We start from the raw sequence: 24,194 nt of genomic DNA, 5'->3' as shown, positions 1-24,194 counted from the left end.
ACCAACCTCATTAGGGTACACGGTATCACAGACTCCATGATACACCAGGGCATTTTTTATTAGCACATAAAAAAAAAAATCTTTAAACGGGGCAACTTGCCCCACTTGCCCCTAAAAGGGATAAGAAGCCCCCATAGTTAATCTTGCATCAATTTGTCTAGGATTATCTGAATTCTACAGAACGTATAGTTTATAGGTCAAATCACTTCTAGTCTTTGCATTTTTCAGAAAGTGTTATTAATCAAAGTACAACCAAGTAATACATTATATTAAATGTAATTGAAATTGAGGCCTCTATCACATTACATAATGACAATACACAAATTCATTTTTAAGGTATTATTATTATTATTATTATTATTATTATGACGACAACGACAACAACAACAACAACAACAACAACGACAACAACAACAACAACGACAATTTAAACAAAGCAATAGCATTTAACACTGTGTATATTTTTTACTTTCACCATTTAAGGCAAAATAATTATTGGACATAACAGAACAGATCAGGTGTGGATATTACTCTAGCTGAGATACAAACCCATCTCCAGCAAAATGTTGCCTAATTCTAGCTAATGATCACTACAGCTAGAATGCAGCTAGCTTTTTTAAACTTTTTGGGGCAGTAGGATAAAGGGGGCCTTTTTGCCCAGTGTCTGTGGGGGGGCATCTTACCACAGAGGTTTACATTTTCACTTCAAAGAAAAAAAAAAAAATCAAAACCAACTTTCTTGTACAACTTAATATAAATGCATAGATCACTAAATTCCAGTGACAAAAAGATTTGATCATCTGACAACAAAATGTTTCTGAGGCAACAAATCCCAGGAATGCAGAGATCTAGATTAAATTTAGCATTAATTAGACCAAAGCTCAGTAAATGTGTTAAAAAGCCTAACTTTAACCGAGGCAAACCAAAATAAATGGTTTAGCTCTTTCGGTTTAAAAAAAAAAGGAAACATAGAGTTTTTGTTAAAATAACTTAGTAAACTCACACCCTGCACCTGGTCTGCACTCTGTTTGCCTCCAGCTAAAGGGAAGGAGATGTCTACTGGAATGATAAAGAGCAAAGTCAAGTCAAGTCAAATTTATTTATATAGAGCCTTTTACAACAGATGTTGTCACAAAGCAGCTTTACAAAGAATCCGGGTCCACGGCCCCAGTGAGCAAGACTTGGCGACAGTGGCAAGGAAAAACTCCCTCAACAGGAGGAAGAAACCTCGAGAGGAACCAGAGTCAAAAGGGGAACCCATCCTCCTCTGCTCGACACAGGATAACAGCACAGTCACAAAACAGTATAAGTGGATACAGTTTTACACCACTGTGCAGTGCGCCGGCCGCATCAGTCATGTCAGACCCTCTTAGGACAGGCAGCCGCTCAGCTCAGCAAAGAATGTCATTATATTCATCAAACAACATCCTACCACTGTTATCACTGAGGCAGCATTACAGCTCTGCAGAAGTGAGTGTAATACTCAAACCTGTGCTTGTGCTCTCATGAAAGACTTGCAGCTATTCTGTGGAAACCAGATGACTTAAACTCAGCCATGGTTATACTTTAACACACACTGAGGTTTTGTAACTCTGAGCACACACGCTGGGCGGCTCTTCCGTTGCTGTTGGACAGGCGCTGCAGCGGAACACTGCTGACAGAGACTCCTCTGTCACTCTCTCATCCCTCGCTCTCTCGCTCATCCACTTCCATTCAATCACCCATTTCCTCTCTTCTCTCAGATGCTTTCAGTCGCTCTCAGTCATTCAGACAAGTCTTTCTCCTTCTCCTGTGCACCCCTATCCTATCCCTCACACCCATTCCCACACTCTTGCTCTCTCTCTCTAGCTATCTTTATCCATCTATGAATCTCTCATTGCTGTTGAAGTAAAACCTTGTATCTCCAAAAAAAACTAACCTTACAGGAGGTGGAAAAACCGCTTAACTCTTAGTCTAAGTAATCTTAAAAAAAACCATAAGTACAACATGGTTGGATAACGGTGATAAGGTTTGCCACAGTATTTAAAAACGATTCCGGTATTTAAAATTCATGAAATTTTGTTAAAATGATGATGTGTCAAATTTCTATTCCACATCTGAACGGCCAAATAAACACATTTCCCTTAGGGGAATCCCCGGTGCTATTTTAAGTGCCAGTCCATTACTTTCTTAGCTCAAGTGAAGTGTGTTAGATGAGCCCTTGGAGGAATGAAGGATCAAGTTAACACAAGCGTTGTTTGGGTCTGTAGCCCGGTCGCTAAGCTAAAGTACAGTCAGTTAATTTCCCTTTGATACCAGTTGCTCGACTTCACTCCCTCATATTTGAATCATTATCACCTATACTTGTGTAGGTGCTTTAGCTAGCCAGAATCGACTAGAGCTGTTATGATAACTAAGCTAATGCCAAGCAGCTACTCTCTCCTATTTAGCAGCACTGTTTATTTTGATTTTGAATATCAGCACCTTGGTGGTTCTATGTATGTATGCATATATTGAAAAAAGTGATGCACTAGATTTTCTTGATTCATTTTTACATGAGCAAAACATATTACAAAACAAGCAAAGTGAAAGACAAAAATGTGCTGATGTAACATATTATAACTGTGTAAATGACGTACATTTTTTAAATAAGTCAGTTGAATGTATAACTTTTTCAGTGTACAGGCCAACTAGATCAACGTGCACGCGCGCACACACACACACACACTCGCCAGAAATAGCCACACAGCTATATTTCAGTACTCTCAGAGGTGTTATATTTTTATCACAGTCAGGAGTTTCCCTTACAGGATAAACCCAAGAAGAGGAGCCAGGTCTGCTCATGGCAGGGGGAGATTAATAATGGTGTGTGTGTCCTGTCTGCTTTGGCTGTCTCAGCAGTAGTATATTGAGTCAGCAGCTTCTCTTGGTTCCCTGGGGCGTTCCCACTCAGTATGAAGACATTCACACACACACACACACTCACACCCTGAGCAACAAGTACTACTGTCAGATAGACACACATACACTCAAAGATGTAGCAGAAACATCTAACTGTCAGGCTACCAAACAATCCTCAGGTACTGTCTTTGCTAAAATGACAGAAAGCATTTTTTCCAAAATTAAATGAAAGGGTTTAGTTTCACATCTCCATAGCCACAGTGTTGTCTGGACCTTCAAGACACTAGAGCTGCTTATGTCAAATAGTCTAATGTGGATAATGACATCCACTGTTCCATTCAAAGCTTGATTCAAATGAGGTGAATCCTAGACACTGCCTCTACTGGGGGCTCCTGAACCCAAAGAATATTGTTGTCCACTCAGATATATTTTATCCCATTTTAATAAAATCCAATGTACATTTTTTTCAAATTCCAAACAGCAAGTATTTTACAGAAACAATGACACACAGCATCACTCTTTATCCCTGTGGTCATTTCCATGACCTAAACCTGTCCATGATGTGCTCCACAGCTAAAAACAAAATACATTCCCTTCTCAAAGACCCAAAGTAAAAAAAAATGCTACTAAGATTTAGGATAAACAAACTACCCCACCTGTCCTATGGTGTTGCATCAATTACACATTAAACAAATATACTACATCAATACAGTTCTGTCATTTAGTTTATTTACTTGTGTTGATGTAATATGTTTTATTAATGTGGAAATGTTGTACTTATTATTTAACTCAGCAGGTCACTGGGGATTTTCCCTGTCAGTCAAAATGTAGCATAACTGCCCATTCAAAATGAAAAAGGACTTCTTGCTGGCTGGGGTTCTGAAATGGAGGTCAATAAAAAACACAAAACACCAAGTCATGGTTGTGTTTTATCTGTGCATTTAAGCACTGACAGGCAGGCAAATTCAACTGTGACTGGACAATTTGGACATTGCATAAGAGTGAAAAAAATGCAGGTGCACCTTTCAGAAAAAGCCAGACCATATGCAACTCACATGACTGAAAGTGAAGGCAGAACACCACGGTGCAAATTACAAAGTGAAAATATAGACAACCTTATTCACCTTACTTCTGTGGAAAACGGAGAACAGAAAAGACAGTTACTCCAGAACTTCTCACACTTTCTTCAGATAAAAATGACCAAACTGCATCACTTTAAAGCAATAATATTAAGTTAGTCATTGGTGAAGAGCTGAAATAAAATGGGGCCTAGCATGCTACGTGCCTCACTATTCTGCCTGCACTGTCAGTAATGCAAGCTACATTTATTAAAACCCTGAATATTAAGAAAGCATAACACTGAGGATTAGGCCTGTGCCCTGTGATGGTTAACCGTGTTATCACAGTAAGAGCCAACAATGGCAAAAACTTATCTTTCACTGAACTGTGCTGTTATGTTGTTTAATTTGACTACACAGAGGTGAAAGGACTAATTACAAGGTGGAGGAGTAGGACTATGGACCAAGGAGGACGAGGGAGGAGATGGAGAGGAGAGGGTAGAAACAAGACAGGGAAACAATAACATTTCACATGGTGCATGGTGGCCTGTCTAAGTTTTAATTCTAATGCTTTCTGGGTGATTTCAGTAATTAAAAAGCTAACTGAAGTCTTGGGGATTTCTGAAAACAACAAGAGTGAGCAGCACAACAGATACACACACTTACATCCAAGACTTTCTTTTAATTAGAAGAATGAAAAGGCCCACTAGTGATTGAGCCATAGGTGCTCAACATGCTATGAGATTCTACAAGAGAAGAAGAAAATGGAAAAAAAAAATATTTGCAGACTCCTTGACAGAACACTCAATCATTGTGTGAACACTGCTTAAAAGGCCTGAGGGCAAAGGCACTCTGATAAGCACTGAAGTCATGGAGACGTATGATTAATATGAGTGCTGTGTATGCTAAAACTCTGGCCCGACTCACGCTGCGATTGTGTTTATCAGCAGTGATAAAGACATTCCACATTCTTCAGATTTGGTTTACGTAGTAGAGCCTCTGTAGATAAATTACAGCTTCTCCCTCAGGCCTTTTCACACGAGGTGCTGCACCTTCCCTGTATTTCTATACACCTTATTAGAAAACAGAGAGAAGGTGCCCTTCAAGCGCTTGCTAATGTCAGTGGGTTGCAGGCTAGAATCCATGGACTAAATGTGTGATGTGCAATGAAGTTGCTGAACACCGCAATGATGATGTGAGATGCGACACATTGACGTATGTGCCAGATTGATAAATATGTTTTCTGGTCTCTGTTTTTTCAGCACTTAGCCTAGCAGCAAACATTTTTGCAGGCAAGAAGTTAATGTTAGCATAGTTGTTTGGTTGTTCATGTGTTCACTATGTAGCTGTTTGCGTTCCTACTCTAATGATGTCACTTGCGTATAAAACTCTATGGTAAGAATGACATCACCCTAATGCAATGTGGAGATAATATATCTCAAACAGTGCTAATACAGAGTGGCACTAAAATTTTGGGCACTGAAACATTTTGGTCAAAATTGGCACTTTTGGTGCCCAAATCTGGGCAAAAGAGAAAAAAAGATTATTACATAGGATTACAACAAATGCTGTCTGTTTCAGTCTCCTGAACCAGTCATTGCAGACATGTTCAATTTGAGCAGCAGCAAATCAACAGTGGAAAAAAATGTCAGTTGGGTGGAACTATTTCACAGTTTCTATGAGGAACATCGGACAAGTGATTTTGTAATCTTTGTTAATGTCGAGTATCAGAGGAGTGAACAACTACTGTTTCAAAAACGTAAAGAAAATTCAGTTCTTTAAAGAATGAATACCTTTTTGACAGTTTGAAAAATTAAAAATGGACCATGCAAAAAATTTCAACAAACATATAAATATACATACATATATATATATATATATATATATATATATATATATATATATATAAATATATATAAATAAAAGTGATGGGCTTGTTTGCTGGCAAACAGCAAAGTTTAGAGCTCATTCCTTAAGTTTCCATGAATCAAAATACAGGAGAAGTGCCGTACACTTATGGTGCAAGGTGAAGAATACCTGTCAGATGATGAATTTCTAATAGAGGTGGCAACCACGTTTAATTTTTTATTGCAAATGTTCCTTGCAAACATTACCGTGGTACAAACACTTGCTAAGCAGCTGTATCTAGTGCAACACTCCTTGCACAACAAATGGTTAACATTCATATCCCTACTTGACTCCAGCACATACACACGGATCTGCAATGTAATCATCATAAGAACTGATGAAAAACCTTAAACAAGCGCTGAAGGGCCTTCACTCTCAATATCGGAAAAGCTCTTACATAATATTTTTTAACTGAGCAAAGAAACACAACAGCTCTCATGGAGTGACTTCTGACTTTTGACCTTATTGGGAAAATTTACCCCCCTTTCATTCCTGTGGAGACGCGTTACCATGGAAACCAAAGTTCAACAACCCCACAGGACCTCCCATCAATCCCTCAAGCAATTCCGTCCTGAGTTTCAGAGAGCGACCCTACTGCAGCTGTGCAGCCAGCTTCGCTCGGACAACATTCGTGGGAACACTCTGGGATATTTCTGAACACCAACTATGCTTAGTTCGTTCTACAAATATGCCCTTGTGTTTCAATCAACACTTCAGCGGCAACAGGCCAAAACCAAAGTTAAAAGATTGCAGAGTTTATCTGGTGTTCGATGACATGGGCTGTCAACTGCAGGCATCACTACGAAAAAGAAAATAATTCTGATAACGAGACAATCTTTAGAGGCCATTTCAGAGAATGTCATTTTAGGAATGCTCCTCTGCAGTAAACTCAGGGTGTTACAGGGTGCCATCATCACCCAGGGGGTAGGCGATATAATGATATGTATGACACTGTTATCACAATAATGTACATGATTGTAAGCTTTCTTGAGCATTCTGTGGGTACTGTCGTTCTTAAAGTTGTAAACTGGAAATCATAACGCATTTTCCTTCTGCGCCGTGACGTCTGAGGTAGCTGGGTGCTTTGCTCAATGATGGGGGGGGTAGTGGGAGGGGTAGACTCAACATGTAATAATGTTCATCCTATTGTTGGGAGACTCATGTAGTTAGTTTAGACAAGTTCAAATCCTTAATAGAGCATCTTTAATTAGACTTATGTGCAGTATGTGAAATGATGAACAAAGTTACTAAACTTATACTTTCTCATTTGTAAAATGTGGGCGTACAAAATATTTTGCAGGGACATTGTGTCTGATACAACTTATCAAACCCTTGAAAAACTTAAATGAGACATATCCCATAAAAATGTCCAAGTATTACATATTTATATTTTTCCCAAACTGCCCACCCCAACCTATTTACTATGTTAAAGGAGAGCATGGAATGACCTGAAGTTTCCAGATACTGTCCCACCCTTAATGGGATCCCCGCACTGAATGCCTCTGAGCACAGGCCAGGCCAAAACAATGACCCTCTCTCAAAACTTTAGCGTTCGAGAGAGAACACAACACTATAATGGGGGGGGGGGTCGAGTCCACATACGATGAAAAAGTGAAAAAATTGCACGCTGCAGTAGACTTTTCCAGCTTACTTCCTGTGGCTCCCAGAAGCACCTGAGGCTGCTGCCTTCACGGTCAACAAAAGCAGGAACCACTGGGGCACAAGGGTGCTTTCACTTCTCCTAATGCTACCCTCCAACACACACATGCTCATAATCGCACACCACTGCCCACAAGAGGCAAAACACTTATTACAGTAACCCCGCAAGTGTACGAAAATACTCCTGAACGTTCTTCAAAGTTGAAGTTGCTAAGCAGGTTAATTTTGCATTGCAAAGTAACAGAGAATATATGAGGGTTATAAGATGAAAACCTCTGCCAAATTTTGAACAACAGTACGTTTTTAAAACCTTTTGAAAATGAATTTTATTGGATTAAGGATTTCAACCATAGCGGACACACAAACTGCACTACTGTAGATCTAGTTAAAGCTGTTTAAAGGGACAGACTTTTAAAAGAACTGGCCAATTACAGAAACACTGTACGTCCAAGAGTAGTTAGTGGATTCAGCTAGTTTAAGGTTCACTCATTGCTGACACAGATGTTCAAATGCACCCATACAGCTTGTGTAATCTCCATAGAAAAGCACTGCCAAATGAATGGGACACTCGAGCAGCCACATGAGCCTAAGGTCACCATACTCAAAGTGTTGGCTGGAGGGCAATAAAGGCCCCCAGCAATGAGCTGCGGAACAGCCAGTACCTCCGCGATAAGTTGGAGGCAAATCCTCACAGCAATGTTCCACCATCTAAAGCCTTCCGAGAATACTGGGGGGTTGGGGAGCAAACCTCATCATTTCAGAGGAAACGTTGGACAAGCAGGTTTCTAGAAACTTCTGGATATACTCTGTATGTTCCCAGCAATAGAAAAAAAGACAATCTACATGTTAGCCTGCTTAGGATATTAGACTAAGGCTCTAACGACGTTATAGCCCCCTGCCCCGCCCTACTTCAGCCAGTTAAAGCTCTGAATATAGCGCACAAATTCATGAGCTGCCAAAAAGGATCGATAAAAATAAGATTAAGAAGCGAGAATGACACAAAACGGATCATTAAAACCCCGCTAACGTTAATCTTAATTTGTAAAAAGATTAGCCAAGGTGGCTAATTCGCCACACAGCGGTACAACGAATCGGCTCTGTTCGAAGTTCAAAACTGAGCATGTGTTTCTACATTTCACCTCAGAGACACAGAGATACTGAGGACTGGTCAGACAGATTCTCAGCGTGGACAGCCGTCTGGTTTCACAGCTGTAACGTGCTGATAAAGAGCCGTTATTAACGACCATTTACGTCTTCGACATCCAACGTTAAACTGTCATTAGTTTCCTCTGTGCTGCCGTCGCATTCGTTAGCTGGCGTTGGAGATATGTTAAAATATATTTTTTCTGTACTTGTGTTCTGTAACGTTCAGCTAACGTTAAATCAGTAACACAGCCACAAACTGAACAAATTAGCCAGCGGAATATTTAGCCAATAACGTAGCTAGCTAGCTTAAATTAGCCAGCAAGCTAAGCCAGCTGGCTAACTAACTACGCTAGCTGACTGTTAGTGGCAGAACAGCAGACTTAGAGGAAAGTTTTAATGACGAAGGAAAAAGTTTTAAAACACTTACTAAAAGCGGGCTTTACACACACACCTTACCTTAATCGCAGTAAGTCCAAATTTACACGACGTATCGGGCGGAAATAAGAAGGCTGGTTAGATATTTTGTTGTTTTTTCCCCTCAGTTTTTCATAGCCGCTCAGTCCATAGAAAGTGAGGCAGCAGTGCGGCGGCGTCCTCCTTCTCTTCCTCAGGAGGCGCGGCTCTCTGACCTCATATCCCTAACAAACTACAGCGGTGTTCCCCCAGACCCACACACTGGAGTATCATATCCCTAATAAACTACAGCGGTGTTTTCCCAAACCCACACACTGGAGTATCATATCTCTAATAAACTACAGCGGTGTTTTCACAAACCCACACACTGGAGTATCATATCTCTAATAAACTACAGCGGTGTTTTCCCAAACCCACACACTGGAGTATCATATCTCTAACAAACTACGTTGGTGTTCCCCCAAACCCACACACTGGATTGTCATATCTCTAATAAACTACAGCTGTGTTCTCCCAAACCCACACACTGGAGTATCATATCTCTAATAAACTACTGCGGTATTCCCCAAACCCACACACTGGAATGTCATATCTCTAATAAACTATAGCTGTGTTCCCCCAAACCCACACATTGGAATGTCATATCTCTAATAAACTACAGTGGTGTTCCCCCAAACCCACATACTGGAATGTCATATCTCTAATAAACTACAGCTGTGTTTTCCCAAACCCACACACTGGAATGCCATATCTCTAATAAACTACAGCGGTGTTTTCCCAAACCCACACACTGGAGTATCATATCTCTAACAAACTACAGTGGTGTTCCCCCAAACCCACACACTGGATTGTCATATCTCTAATAAACTACAGCTGTGTTCCCCCAAACCCACACACTGGAGTATCATATCTCTAATAAACTACTGCGGTATTCCCCAAACCCACACACTGGAATGTCATATCTCTAATAAACTATAGCTGTGTTCCCCCAAACCCACACACTGGAGTATCATATCTCTAATAAACTACTGCGGTATTCCCCAAACCCACACACTGGAATGTCATATCTCTAATAAACTACAGCTGTGTTTTCCCAAACCCACACACTGGAATGCCATATCTCTAATAAACTACAGCGGTGTTTTCCCAAACCCACACACTGGAGTATCATATCTCTAACAAACTACAGTGGTGTTCCCCCAAACCCACACACTGGATTGTCATATCTCTAATAAACTACAGCTGTGTTCCCCCAAACCCACACACTGGAGTATCATATCTCTAATAAACTACTGCGGTATTCCCCAAACCCACACACTGGAATGTCATATCTCTAATAAACTATAGCTGTGTTCCCCCAAACCCACACATTGGAATGTCATATCTCTAATAAACTACAGCTGTGTTTTCCCAAACCCACACACTGGAATGCCATATCTCTAATAAACTACAGCGGTGTTCACCCCAAACCCACACATTGGAATTTCATGTCTCTAATAAACTACAGCGGTGTTCCCCCAAACCCACACACTGGAATGTCATATCTCTAATAAACTACAGTGGTGTTCCCCCAAACCCACACACTGGAATGTCATATCTCTAATAAACTACAGCTGTGTTCCCCCAAACCCACACACTGGAGCTTTATCATTTTATTTAGACATTTATATATATATATATACATTTATTTTATTTATTTTTAGATTTAGTACATCTAAAAGAGAACATGGCCTAACAGACTTAATTTCCTATGCTGATTCATGCTGGATGTACTAAGACGTTCCACTGCTCTAAAAGCAGTTACTCACTCCTTAATCCTCAGATTGGTGGTTTTGGATAGTAAATAAAATGGCTATATTTGCATTGTAGACATTGTGACCCCTGGTTCCTGTAACCACTGCTGTAAAGAATTTAGAGTCCATAAATTATGTACTATAGTACTTATACTCATGTTGTTTTGAAAAGGTACTTTTCCCTGAAGTAATTATACATTTATTTGATTACGAGTTTAAGCTACTCTACCTACTTCTGCTCTCAAAACATTAGGAATGGGCGTTATCACTATTTTCCTTTTCAGTTCAGTACCAATACAGAAACCAGTACCTTTAAAAGTCTTCATGCACATGTCAAAAGAGAGTTATTTATGATAACAACAGTGAAAACTAGCAAATGTGGACATCAAAGAAGTATATTTGAAAGGCTTTGCATTAGAATTACATTACCTGCAAAATAAACAGACTTTTAATTATTAAAGTAAAATGACACCAAATGATCACCATTATTCACTCTGCCTCTGTATCTATGCCTGTGTGTGGATCAGAGGGGCAGGCCATCTCCTAGACATCAATCATTTTCATTTTTATGAACTCATTTAGGTTTACTTTAAGACATATATCTAGTTTATTGTGTGAATAAAACATTCGGTTCCTATGTTTTTGTTTGAGGTTTGATTCCCATAAAGAAATGCCAAAAACACAAGAATTTCTAGCTCAGTATCAATCAGCCCATTCCCAAATCCCAAACTGATTCTAGAGTCCATCTATACACATTTTATTCTACATCCAACACAGCGCAGACGTGTGGTTTGGACAGCTTATTGTTTTTCTGATTCCACAGCCCTCACCGTCAATCAGTGTCTGGCTGCACAGTCTATCTTTAGAAGACATGTAGTCAGTTTAGATCAGCGTATCTCAACCTTGGTCCTGGAGGCCCACTGTCTTCTACACTGTAACACTCCCACTTTAATTCAATAATGGGCTGTAAATGAGCTGATTAGTTGAACCAGTTGTGTTGGGAGCAGGAAAAGCACTAAAATGGGCCTCAAGGACCAGGATTAAGAAACACTAGTTTCTAATGTCTTTGGTCACTGCCTTGCCTGGGCTTTTATATATGAGGAGGCCTTATGGCATTATAGGAAGGTGGCATAAGGCACACAACTGACTCAACTCACCAGTTAACTGACACTTTCTGAACAGAAAAACCTCTTTGGAACATCACGTCCCACTTTCAGTCCTATAGTCCTAATTTAGGGTTCTTTCAGCTCAAATACATCCACTTAACCTTTTAAACGGCTTGGTCATGAGCTGATGAGTTGGAGTGTTGGAGTAAAAAAAACAGGATTGGGAAATACTGCTCTATTTCACTGTCTAACTTCAGGCCAGCTGTCCACTTAACCTACCAAGTGTACGATTTCCCTGCTCCTGAGGAACTAATGAACTATTAAGTAACTATTTAGTGAACTATCAAGTCTTTTTGGAGCTGAAGACACTTAAATGTACAGTGCAGATGCACTAGAAGACTGAAGGCTGGGAAAAACTGAAAGGCCCTGTTTCTCAATACTGAGACCAGGTTCCGGTACTGCACTTTCAGTTTTTTGTTTTTTTCCTGCTCAAGCAAACTTTCTGAAACTCGTTACTAAACCCTTTATGAGGGTAAAATGTGTGTATTAGAGCATGAAAAACATTTCAATGTGCAATGCAGGTTTTAGGAACCTTGATGTTAATCTGTGTAGAAGGTTGTAAAGTTGACCACAAATAAAAGAAATTGCTCTTTAGCATAGATGCGCAACTTGTAGATCCAAAACAACACGATAAGTCAGTGTGTCAGATATAATGTTTGTGTTATGTCTTTCGTCTGAACAACTGTTTGCTTGGATTTTGCTATTCAACCCCACAGTCTTATCCCTAAGCTTTAAATGAATGAAAGACAAATCAAGACCAATGTCAGTGTATCTGTAGGCGGGGGAAAAATCATTAAATTCCCCAGAAAACATACCTTCCAATGTATTAGTCTAACAACGGGCTGATACTGCTTTCATCTGGGTTCTGAAACCTCATCTCAAGTTTTTGAGGAAGTTGATCAGAAATGAGATTACTATTAATTGGAAACAAAAGACGGTTAAACGCAGGTGTAGAAAAGCAGCAGAGGATGCTGAAAATAGTTGTGTTTGAATGGGCTATTTCTGTCATTTTCTCTCTTAGTCTTAAATAGAAGCAGGCCTATAGGCATAGTATCATATTTTCAACCAAACATAGACACAGCATGTGCTGCAGTTATCATTGTAGGCATGTTAATTTGGTCCCATGAGATGTAACAGCACTGCTTTATTAAAAATAAGCTAGTACTGAATAGTATGGCAAATATCTTTGTAAAGAACTGTGACGACCTTAAATGGTTTATTTATTAGCCACTAAGTGACATTCACACCATTCGTCTATGAAATAAAAAAAAAATCAACTCACAGCTCAGTTTGTAATTCAAACGCTGCCCTTAATAGCAAGGTACTCACTGTTCAAACAGCAGAACGCGGGGAGCGTCTGATAACACTGCAGATTGTCTGAATTTGGTTGATGACACAGCAGGAACGAAAAGCTTTTATTCAAATGTGACCTCGTCCAGCTTCACTGAAACTTGAAAAAGTGAAGACAGAGAGCAGAGCCATTCAGTTTGAACAGTTCATTGTATCTTTGACATTATATGCAAGCTTAAGTAAAATAAGGCTGCATAGTCCGTATTTAGAGGGCACGTAGTCAGATATACTGGAACCAAGTTGCTAATGTCTTTGGTCAGAGTGCCATTGTCATTGTGTCCCAGGGGACTTTGTAGCACAATAGGACTGACCACTGAACAGCACATGATGCAATAATACAAACTTAATATACAGAAAGAAGGATTCATCATAAATATCTGGATATAATCTAGAGTACATTCCTTAAACAATAAATAAGTCACATAAAAAGGCGATACAAAGTACAAAAACAATGAATTGGCCACATTTGAAAAGGTGAGGACTAGAGACAGGTTTCTCTGATGAAACCTCTTTGTCCCTTTTATTCTTTCTTTCTCCATCAGGACTTTGCAGTAGATTTGATGATTAAGCGTCAGTCGTGGCATCATGCAAAAAAAAGGGTGATTCTTCTTCCTATGCTTTTCCAGCCTCCTTGGAGGAATCTTAAATGTCATGCAAAAGGGTGTGTTGGTGAATTCTCATTCTTCTCAGTATGTTAAGGAAGTGCAGGAACTTTTTGATGACCAGCCAAAGACAAGCCCAATCTAAATCTCCAGTCTTCTTGCAGACATGTATGTTACCGAGAAATTCTGCCATTCATCTAGACTGTAAGGGGGATAATGTGGACTGTCCGTGAAATTCCAGAGAGGCCGTTTGGGATGTATGCTTCATTAGAATTTGCTTGTGGAGTTCCCCAAAATTCATAGTGAAACTCACATGATGACATAAATGAAATGGAAGGAGTTACAAAATTAGAATAAATAACATCAAGAATTTTAGACAAACAATAAAAGAATGTCTTCCATAATTATAAGTAATAAGTAATACACAATTCCTGTGCAAATGTGTAGGTTTTGTTGTCAACATTAACCATGGACATGGGTCAAGCTGAAGTGCCTTCTCATTAGCGGTTTTCACACGCTCTCAGCCATGTGGCCTCGCAGATTTGTGTGGACGCTGAGTGTACTGAACATCACAGGACATAGGTCCAAAGTCAGCCGGAGTCCACAGATTTAGACTGGGCAACAGAATGAGCACATCTTCCCACAATCCTTCTTTGCACCATGAGATAGAGGCTGCAGAGGTGTGCGGCTCGAGATCATGACCTTACTTCCACGTGGCTGGGATGGGGCGAACGCTGCTTGACCTTGTGCTCTTTGACCCCAGAGACTGACCTGAACGGCTCCGCAGGTCAGCATTCTCGCTTAGTGCCTGTTCTTCATCATAACTGAGAGAAATAGAGGAGAAGAGTGAGGTGCCAGCACAGATATCATGAGCATGTAGCACTACTACAGAATTTATCACTGACTGATCATATCATGTAATAATTTTTTTTCATGGAATTACGTTTTCATTTTTAGTCGCTGAGTCAGACGTAGCATATTAGTGCCTCATCACTAGCTACTTCTTCAACAGCTAAGTGAGTTGGGTGGAGAACTGCAGTGGTAACTTTAGACATCCTTTGGTCACTGGTTTAAATCCATCATCAAGGAGCACTTTCACAGCTGTGTGGTCTGTTCTTAGAGTCTATGTGGTTTAGCCAAACTATAACCATTAACCATGTTTCCCTTATATTACAAGCCTCAGTTCAACTATGATGCAGTCTGTATGCAAATAATAAATAATGCTTCATACTATATAAACAAAATATTTTTACAAATATATATATTATATTTATAAATATATAAATATATAAATATATTTTTATAAACAGAATATTTTAAAGTGATGCTTCTGATAAAAAAAGGTGAGGACTAGAGACATGTTTCTCTGATGGAATCATTTTGTCTCTTCTCTGCATCTTTTCTTTATCATGATTTTTGCAGTAAATCTGATGCTTTCAGTGTCAGTCACTGGCATCATGCAAAAAAGGGAGCTTCTTCCTATGCCTCTTGAGCCTTCCTGGAGGAACTCCAGAGCCCACCCTTGATTTATTTGTTTTCTAGTGTAAACATTGGTACAAGTTAGTAAACCATTAAGTACAAGTTATACATTTTTTGTATATCTGAGAAGCTTAGATATAAGATAATACACTTGCATAAGGAAGGTAAAAGTCAAAAACAAATAAGAGAAAAAAACAAGATTGTGAAACTGGTGTTCATAAAATCATTTAAAATCATAGAGAAAATGGGGCTCCTAACACAGCGTGCAAGACCTGGCAGATCACCAAAACTGTCACAGTATTCATCTTTAGGAGAAACTGAACTTTTGCATCAAATCTGAAAAATTACACAGGCGTTTCTATCCACACTTCCACTGTGAGAGGACAACTCAATGCTATGAGCTGAAAGGATGTGTAGCTGTCAAGAAGCTGTTACCAAGAAAAGGAAACAGAAAAAGAAGAAGAACATGTGCAAATCAAGCAAAAAAAAACTGTTGGTGTTCTCAGAACAATGGACTTCCCCAGAGCCCAACTCTCAATAATCATTGAATGTGTATGGAATTACTTGGATCACGAGAAGCAGAAAATGCGACCAACTTCTAAGACTAAACTTTGGAGGTGTGGAAAAATATTTCTGCAGATTTCTTTGAAAAACTGATGGCAAGTCTCCTGAAAAGAATGGAAGTTGTAATAAAGGCAAAGCGTGGGCAGTAAATACCGGAATTTTATTATACTTAGTCGATGAGTCTTCCCTGTAATTTTCGGGTAAATATATGTTTTAGCTTTTTTCTGACCCTGAAAAATGAACTATTACTTAATGGACATTTTGTGTGGAAATTAACTTTTGCACAGCACTGTATATCTTACTGTTATCTATTAAACTTCAAGATACTATTTTTAGCTATGCAAAATACTTTTGTCCATTTCCATAGATAACAGTATATCATACAGCGTCAAAAGCCACATAAGTAGATCTATTTGAGGTTACTTAATAACTTGACGTGGTTTGTGCCAGATGTGTGTTGAGCTGGGCGTGCAATTTGCACAATGTTACTGGGTGGTTATAAGATTCCATTATTTCTTAGCTAGCTTATTAGCCTTGTAGCTACAGTGCTAAATTAAAGAAGCAAAGTTCAGACATCAGACATGCCTTGGGTGATCGACTGCATCTGGGCAGGGGGGAAATTGTGTGAATCTTTGGTTGAACCATAGATTTAACTTTGATAATTAGTCTTATTTGAAATACTAGGTGTTGGACTAAAAATAAAACATGTCCAGTGCCACAGTTCAGGCACAGTGACAAATACACTTTGTAAATCCCTGCAACCTTATTGGTGGAGGAGGTCATCACTCACAGCACTTGATAGTTTCCCAGAGCTTCTTTGGGTGGGGTTCGGTTCCATCGGCAGTCTGGGATTTCACCATTGGGAGCAACAATGTTCAGCGTGTCGTTAATGAGATTGTACTTCAGAATGCGGTCATTAGCTGTGCTGGAGGTGAGTGAAGGAGAGGCATTCACCTGACATAAACAAAAAGAGACATAAAAGTTAAGACAGATAGGTTACGAAGTGCTCTCACATGTACTTTCTATAACCACAAGACATTTTTATACTACTATCTACTGGAAATATAAGACACTATCGCTGTGCTGCGGAATGAAGGGCAGGCATGCTACAGTTAAATGTCTGAACACAGGCACAAGCTGTACTGTGTTTCACTTCCAGAATATCACTGCTAATTCACTTCTTCTTCAAAACAGCTTTAGACAGACAGATATGGACACGTGAGACACACTTTTGTAATACTATCTTCATGGGAATTTTCCACTGAACTATTGCTGTGCATGCCAATGTTGCTATGCAACCAAACCCTAACATTAGTAACCAAAAAGGAAACCTTTTCCAAAAAAGGATTTTTTTTTTTTTCACTAATAAAACGTTAATTTTGTCTAAGAAATCTCATGGGAACCTTCCACAATGTCAATCATTTGGTCCTCAAAAAAATCACACATATATAGGATCCAAATTGCTGGATCACTGGTATTTACTATCATACATGAGTAATTATTAGTTATAACCAGCATTCTGAGTTGTGTCAAGGTTAAGATCTAAAGCATATAAAGAAACTAGATGTAAAATTTGTGTGTATTTATGTGGCCTAACATGAAGAAATGAAGAAAGAGTAGGTTTGCATGCATTTCTGTGCATGTACAGATGCAGTACTTACTTCAATAAGCCATGGCTTCAGCTTGTCATCAATGATGATGTCATAGCCGTAGCACTCAAAGCAGTGTTTGTCATTGTTCATAACGGGCTGTGGGAGGAATGTGGGAGAAAGGAAAGGAAGGAAGCTGTATATCTGGTAGTGCCTTGCGGTTAGTATTTCCAATAACATTGCAAATGAACACTGTGTTCAAGTGCTTTCCTTCCACAAAGAAAGTATAATAACAAGGAATGAAAGGAAGTTCTCTAAGAAAAGAGTTTATAAAATGTTAAAAAAATAGTTTATATTAAAATGTAAGCTATTTTGAAACTTATGAATTACAGAAAAGTCCAGAGGCAATTTTCATACAAATTATAAGCTTCAACTCGGGGTATTTACATATATCATTTACTGGGTCTCAGAACTTACTGTTTAACAAATTGTAACCTGTATTTTCTGTTCTGTTACCAGTAATTTGCAACTTGCTACAGCTCTTGGATTCTTTGTGGTTGTAGTTGCCAATATTTTGGGCAATTGTTTCATTGTTTTTTTCTTCATGATTGAAAGTGTTCTTTAATCATTTACTGCTGTGGTTCTCCTTGCTCTACTAGCAAGCAATCTGATAAACTGATCAGTGTGTTGAGCCTCATGACAACCTGCTTTTCTGGCACTGATACTTCTGTGGTCCTTATGTCGAGAGATAACAGCAAGAGCCTCCAGATCCAAATGCCACATCTGGAATCCAGAACATTTGTGACTTCTTCAAAAATGACTCAACAACAGCTGGCCAATACACATCCGAGCAGCCAACTGTCCAATTATTTTTATGTTCCAAAATTAGACAATGACACTACATAAAAAGAGCTACTTCCTACATGCCTCACCCATTATGTACACACACACCCTCTAACTGTAGCTAAATGTGTGCACTTCAGGTCCATAGTCTCTGTTTCACTTCAATGCACTGGAGAAAGAGAGAGATGGACAGACAAAAAATAAATGGTATGTGTGTGGATACAGTACTGTGCAAAAGTCCACTCCTTCTTTATTTCATTTCTAGTTAAAACTACCACTAAGCACAAGTTGTTATATACAGGATATTTCTGAGGAAATTAGATATAAAGTTGCATAAGAAAAAGGAAAAAACAGGAAAAAGCAGGAGTTTCCTAATCTGGAGATAAAAAAATGATTAAAAATACAGAGAAAATGTGACTCCTTACTGTCCTGGTAGACTACTAAAATTGTCTCCATCAGATAAACAGTACTTAAAGCTTTCATCTTTGAGAGAGAGGAGAAAATCAAGCTCCATTCTTGCTTCAGATCTGACAAAAACTCAGGTGTTTCTGTCCATCCTTCCACTGTGAGAAGACAAAACTATGAATCTGAAAGAATGTTCAGCTGTCAAGCAGCCTTTACTGAGAAAAGGAAATAAAGTTGTTTAAAGCTTTAGTTAAGAAAAAAAACAAAACAAAGAAAATGTGCAAACCAAACAAAGAAATTGCTGGTACCCTCAGAACAATGGGCTGACCACCCCAGAGTCCAAAGCTCAACATCACTGAAGAGTTTGTGTTGTCGTCACACTAAATTCTGAAAAAAATTATATTATAGTTAGTTGTTCAAGCCTCTATGTAATTTTCTGCCTTTTTTTTTTTTACTCAATCGGCATTTTGACTAGAAACCAAATAAATGGGTACTCTCTGGCGTTTGCACAGTACTGTACATAACTGAGTTCACTCACAGCCACGGCTTTAAGCGACTGCACCACGATCCAGTGGATTTGGTCAAAGAGGTGGTTGGTGACCTCCTTTCCTCTGGTGCTCTCGAGATACAGACGGAGGTTACTGACGGTCCATTTACCACCATGCACATGGTTATAATCATCCTGCAGAAGACACACACGCCTTACTGTTACATGCACACAAACATACACATAAAGAATAAGTCCAAAAGTCTTAGGCATCCTAGAAAATATGTTACTCCACTTATCAGGAAAGTGCATGTATTTGTTCAAAAAACACCAACATTACAATATAAGCAAATAAACAATACATTGTGGCTTGATGTGTGTTAGCGTGTTATCTTAATCATTTCCAAATCTCTTCTCAAGGAAGTCTAAAATATATATTTACCATTCAACACTTAGTTTATTTAATAAATCCTCTATTAAACTACATCAGGTGTGCTGCTGATAGAATTTAACAATGCAATGGCTGGAGTGCACCAAGAAGTCAGCAACGAAGCCTGTTCTTCTAACCAACATAAAGAGTAATTGTTGATCAATATAACTTTTTTATACATTCAAAAAGCCGCATGTTTTACTGCATGCATGTGTACTTTTATACTTACCCCATGTTTCTGGATTGCAACATTTGTAAGATGCACAAACATGTTGTCCAGTTCGCTAGTGCTGGGAGTGTATTTAACAGTGCAAAATCGACAAAATCCAAGTTTATACCTGAAAAAACAAAAACAGCAATTGACTTGTGTCCAATTTCATTGTGCTTAAATAATAACACTAAATTTGGATGCATAGGGCTCCTGCTCAGTACTTACATGTAACATTTAAGCGGCCTGTAGGTCGTAACCAGAACATACAGTCGCAAATCGAACTTTTTCCCACCAATCAACAACGGATTATCAATATACAGTGAGATCACATAAGCTTCCTTCCCGCTGTTAGCTGCCACAAACCTAAAAGAAGTAACAAAAAGCATGCAAACTTCTGACTGCAAGCAAACCACAATGAATTTAAGTCTAAATGAAAATGTCTAAACTCTTCCAGCTATTCTGCCAAACACAGCTATGTCTTCTTTAGTCTACTTTTGCATGCATCGTAGAATAAAGGCATTTACAGTTAATGCAAAATGAGTGCCTCTGGTCAGATGACATTTTGTAATTGTCTTAGTGAAAAGAAGTTAACACATTCTCTACAGGGATCACTTTTGCATGTTTTAATGCACAATTAATGTTTTTTTGGTTTTTGCTGAACATACTGGGAAAAAAATAAAACATAAAATAGGGCCTGTGCAAAAGGATGTATAGGATGTGCAAACTTATTTTCACTTAGAAAAACAACAAATCATGTAATTCGACTAGGGGTTTTCAAAAGAAAAAGGGATTAAAAGCCAAAAGCTTTAAATACTCCTTAAAAATTAATGAAATAATGGCATTACAGGGCGTAATCCTATAGGCTAGCCTGGAGTTAGAAACATACACAAACTTTCAAATGCTACATTTTACTTCCCCTAGTGGAGCTTACGTGGAAGTGCGGCTGTCTCTGGACCATTTCTTGATCTGTGACAGTTTGTTGATGAGGAAGATGCCTTTACCCTGAGCCTTTCCACATGGCTTCATGATCCATGTGCTGGACGGGCTCTTACGGAATTCTTCAACAAATAGGTTGTAGTCAGCCGGCAGCATGAATGTCACTGGCACAAAATCTGTCCTCAGCAGATGAAAAAGAAAAACAAGAGCAAACAAAAAGGCATAATAGCAGATCATGAGAAGAAATGCAGAGGAGAAGGTAAGGAGAGTGTTTGCAAAAGTAAACTATTTACGACCGAACTGATCTAAACTTGTCTTTTTTTGATACATGCAGTTGTTCACTGTTGTAGTACTGATGATACCCATCATATACATACAGAAGCATATTGAGTAATAATCACACAATCACAATATATCATCATATTATACCCCAACATAAGAAATAAATATAGACAGAAAACAAAACAAGTGCATTCAAGATAGGAAAGAGTACATTACACATCAACAGAAGACAGACAAGTTGCTAAGGGTTACCATACCCAGGTAAATGTATTTTCCATTTTCATCTTTCTCTGCCAGAGGACTTCCTTCCTTCTCCAAATCCTTCCTGTAGCGTTTGATGTTCTTAATCATCAGATCCTTCCTTGTCAGCTCATAGTGGTTCGGGAAATGGTTTACCATCTGATCGTCAGACAAACGGTAGCCCGTGTCCACACTAAACACATTCCGAATGGTCTGGATACTCATCCTGCAGAGGGTATAAATCCAAATGCAAATGTAAGCAAGAAATAATGGAGCATGCAGAGCAGCTAAAATACTCGCAAATATAATCATGGCATAGGAGTAACTGTTGTCTTGCCAGTAAAAGTTCCAGTCCTCGCTGTCTGTCACTTGCACCCATCCTCTTTTCTCAAAGTTGTTGAGAAGAACAGATTTCTCGATGTCAGTCACCCACTTCACCTTAGCAGCCATGGTGCCTCTTGGCATGAATGTGGCCGCTCCTCATGTCAAAGCCAGGCCGACATGGAATAACTTGCACTTTGAAGTCTGTAATCCAGAGCGAAACCCTGAGGATAAAAAAGAATTTAACATAAATGGGCAACACTTTTTCAGTTTTGTTTTTTTACACTTCTGAGGGTTTTTGGGGAAATGCATGTTTCTAAAGTTTCTAAATGTGGGACAGAACTGCATCAAGTTTTGGGTGTCCAAAACAGTGTACAACAAGTATAAAAATAATTATTCTGTTTTTGTTAGTCATGGTACGGACAACACTCAATGATACCTATTGCTGTTATTGCCTGGGAAGGCCACTAAGTTGTTCAAACGTTCAGAAAGAGCCTAGTCTTAAGTTTCAAAGGTATTAATTGTTTTATATCAGAGCTTCTGCTCCTTTAGCATAGGTCCATGAGAGCTGGTTCCTTTCAAGAGAGGACATGGGTTTGATTGACATGTTCATCCAATAAAGAGAGAGAGAGAGAAAGAGACAGAGAGAGAGAGAAATGTGGAACATAGACTACACATCTAGCTGCACAGTGGTAGCGATGGATCATTTCAATCTGCACATTAAATATATCAAATCTATAATGAACAGGATGAGAATATCACATCACGATATACTCCTGGGACTTAAAATAGTTATGCAGATAATGAATGAAGGGTTTTATCATACTGCAGACACCTAAACTTGCCTAGTGAATCATTCCTAAAACGAAGTTAGCCAGAGCTGCTAACCTACCGGTAACACTGGCCGTTATGCTTACCGTTCAAGGCCGGAGGAGCATGCTAGCTGGGAAGGTTGGCTAACAGGGAGTCAGGGCTGGGCTAACGTTACAGCAAGGATGATTTTCAAACCGCTGGATTAAATTAGATTAAAACGTCTCTCAGCTACGATATGTTCATTTTAATGTGGCTCACACAACGTTTCTGCGTTACTCCCTTAAGTCTGACAGGTTACTTCGTCTCTATCGTCTCTATGTGCACTGGATCTCATCTTTCTCCTTCACTGCTTGGGATGCTTTGGGAGGAAGTCCATGGTAACCACAGGAGCCAGGCTGCTCTTCCCCAAACAAACTGAAATGTTATCAAAATAAAGGTCCCCTGCTCACCTATTTCCACTTACAAAATAAATACCGTAAGTCAGTTTTTCTCTTTCCTGCTCCAATATGTCACCTGAATCATCTCAGGAAGAACTTCATCCTTAGCTCAGGTGCAGGTACAATACAGGATAACAACTGCTGCTGATGTTCTCATTTTATTCAATATCTCATTAAGGTAAAAATTAACATTCCCCTAATATTTGGCCTAAAGCATTTAATAAGTTATTGCATCATCACAGTGATAAAGAAATATGACTGCTAGCATAGCCACTGATGTAGAGGCTAATAATACACATTTAATAACCCGGTTCCTAGCATTAACGTTACCTTTCTGGCTTCCTTTAGCATTAACCTGCTAGCGAGAAAAAGAAAAAAAAGTCAAAGAGCCCACCCCTAAAAACTAATCCCAGTTTTCAAGAGCTCCTCTCACTTTCACAACACATCACAAGGGGGTTTTCCTAGTATTTAAACTGAAAATTTCTCTCTAGCAACTATTGTGGCACTGCTGTTGGGAGTTGAGTAAGCATGTTAACAACAGTTGAAGCAATGGTTACAATTTCATTTTGGACAGAATATCACTTTAAAGCCCAAGTGTTAAACACAAGGCCCAGGACCCAATCCTACCCAGCCCACAAAAGCATTTAAATTTTCTATTAATATTAGTCCATTTCACAATGCGCTGCACTACAGTTCCCAGCAGGCACTGCAACATAACGTGTGTTTTGACTTTCTTACCCCAACAACAGCCTACGGGACAGGGGTTACACCTCAGTTCTACACAATTCTACGCAATTCCACACCAGTCATATCACCAAATGCACTACCATTTCAGTTGCAGTTCAACCAACATAAACACTTAACAAGCTCAAGCATTAATGAACTCGCAGCAAAGAAAGGATGCCAGGTGTCTAGTTCAAACAAATAGAAAGGTTTAAAAGACCGAACTCCTGGGGACATTTAAATTCTGAATATTGCAAGTATTCATGTAATATTTCAAGATCTACCAAGTGCCTGTTCTTTACTGCTTAAGTTTTTGCCTATTTTCAATAAACAATGGCCAGTTTGGATTATAGCACAACATTTGTTGATTTTAATATGACCCCTTTAGTGGCTGAGTTTGACACCCCTGCTTTAAAGGAACATTTTGACTACTCTTGTTAAGGTCAGTTTTCCCCTAA

At 39.0% G+C, this 24,194-nt stretch overlaps 2 protein-coding genes across 4 annotated transcripts in view; both read right to left on the bottom strand.

Moving 5' to 3' along the window:
• The window catches only part of pacsin2 (protein kinase C and casein kinase substrate in neurons 2), a 30,001-nt gene extending 20,736 nt beyond the window's left edge, over window positions 1-9,265 (bottom strand). For 2 of the 3 annotated variants that reach the window (XM_036577426.1, XM_036577429.1), the window contains exon 1: window positions 9,108-9,264. The gene's annotated coding sequence lies outside the window, so the exon portion shown is untranslated. Of the gene's footprint in view, window positions 1-9,102 lie in introns of all 3 variants that reach the window. The other variant, XM_036577428.1, reaches the window with a different exon arrangement.
• Window positions 9,266-13,341: 4,076 nt separating this feature from the next.
• On the bottom strand, window positions 13,342-22,976 carry ttll1 (tubulin tyrosine ligase-like family, member 1). The gene is made up of 10 exons (XM_036577425.1): window positions 22,681-22,976; window positions 21,780-21,987; window positions 21,460-21,668; window positions 20,916-21,096; window positions 20,210-20,347; window positions 20,003-20,111; window positions 19,395-19,538; window positions 17,681-17,767; window positions 16,810-16,973; window positions 13,342-14,800 (listed from the first exon to the last, which is right to left on the bottom strand). Exons 2-10 carry the CDS (start codon window positions 21,905-21,907, stop codon window positions 14,680-14,682), a joined length of 1,281 nt encoding a protein of 426 aa, XP_036433318.1. The 5' UTR covers window positions 21,908-21,987; window positions 22,681-22,976; the 3' UTR covers window positions 13,342-14,679.
• Window positions 22,977-24,194: the final 1,218 nt, after the last annotated feature.

The sequence above is a fragment of the Colossoma macropomum genome, unplaced genomic scaffold, assembly GCF_904425465.1.
Source record: "Colossoma macropomum unplaced genomic scaffold, Colossoma_macropomum, whole genome shotgun sequence".
NCBI classification, from domain to species: Eukaryota; Metazoa; Chordata; class Actinopteri; order Characiformes; family Serrasalmidae; genus Colossoma; species Colossoma macropomum.
This window is presented reverse-complemented; position numbering and strand designations above follow the sequence as displayed.

Excerpts from the sequence above, each read along its gene's own strand:
- ttll1 (XM_036577425.1), bottom strand. The coding sequence starts at position 21,907 with ATGCCAAGAGGCACCATGGCTGCTAAGGTGAAGTGGGTGACTGACATC. Across the intron at positions 17,768-19,394 it reads AGTCGCTTAAAGCCGTGGCT|CCCGTTATGAACAATGACAA; the intron begins GTGAGTGAACTC and ends TTCCTCCCACAG. Across the intron at positions 16,974-17,680 it reads TGAAGCCATGGCTTATTGAA|GTGAATGCCTCTCCTTCACT; the intron begins GTAAGTACTGCA and ends TGTTTATGTCAG.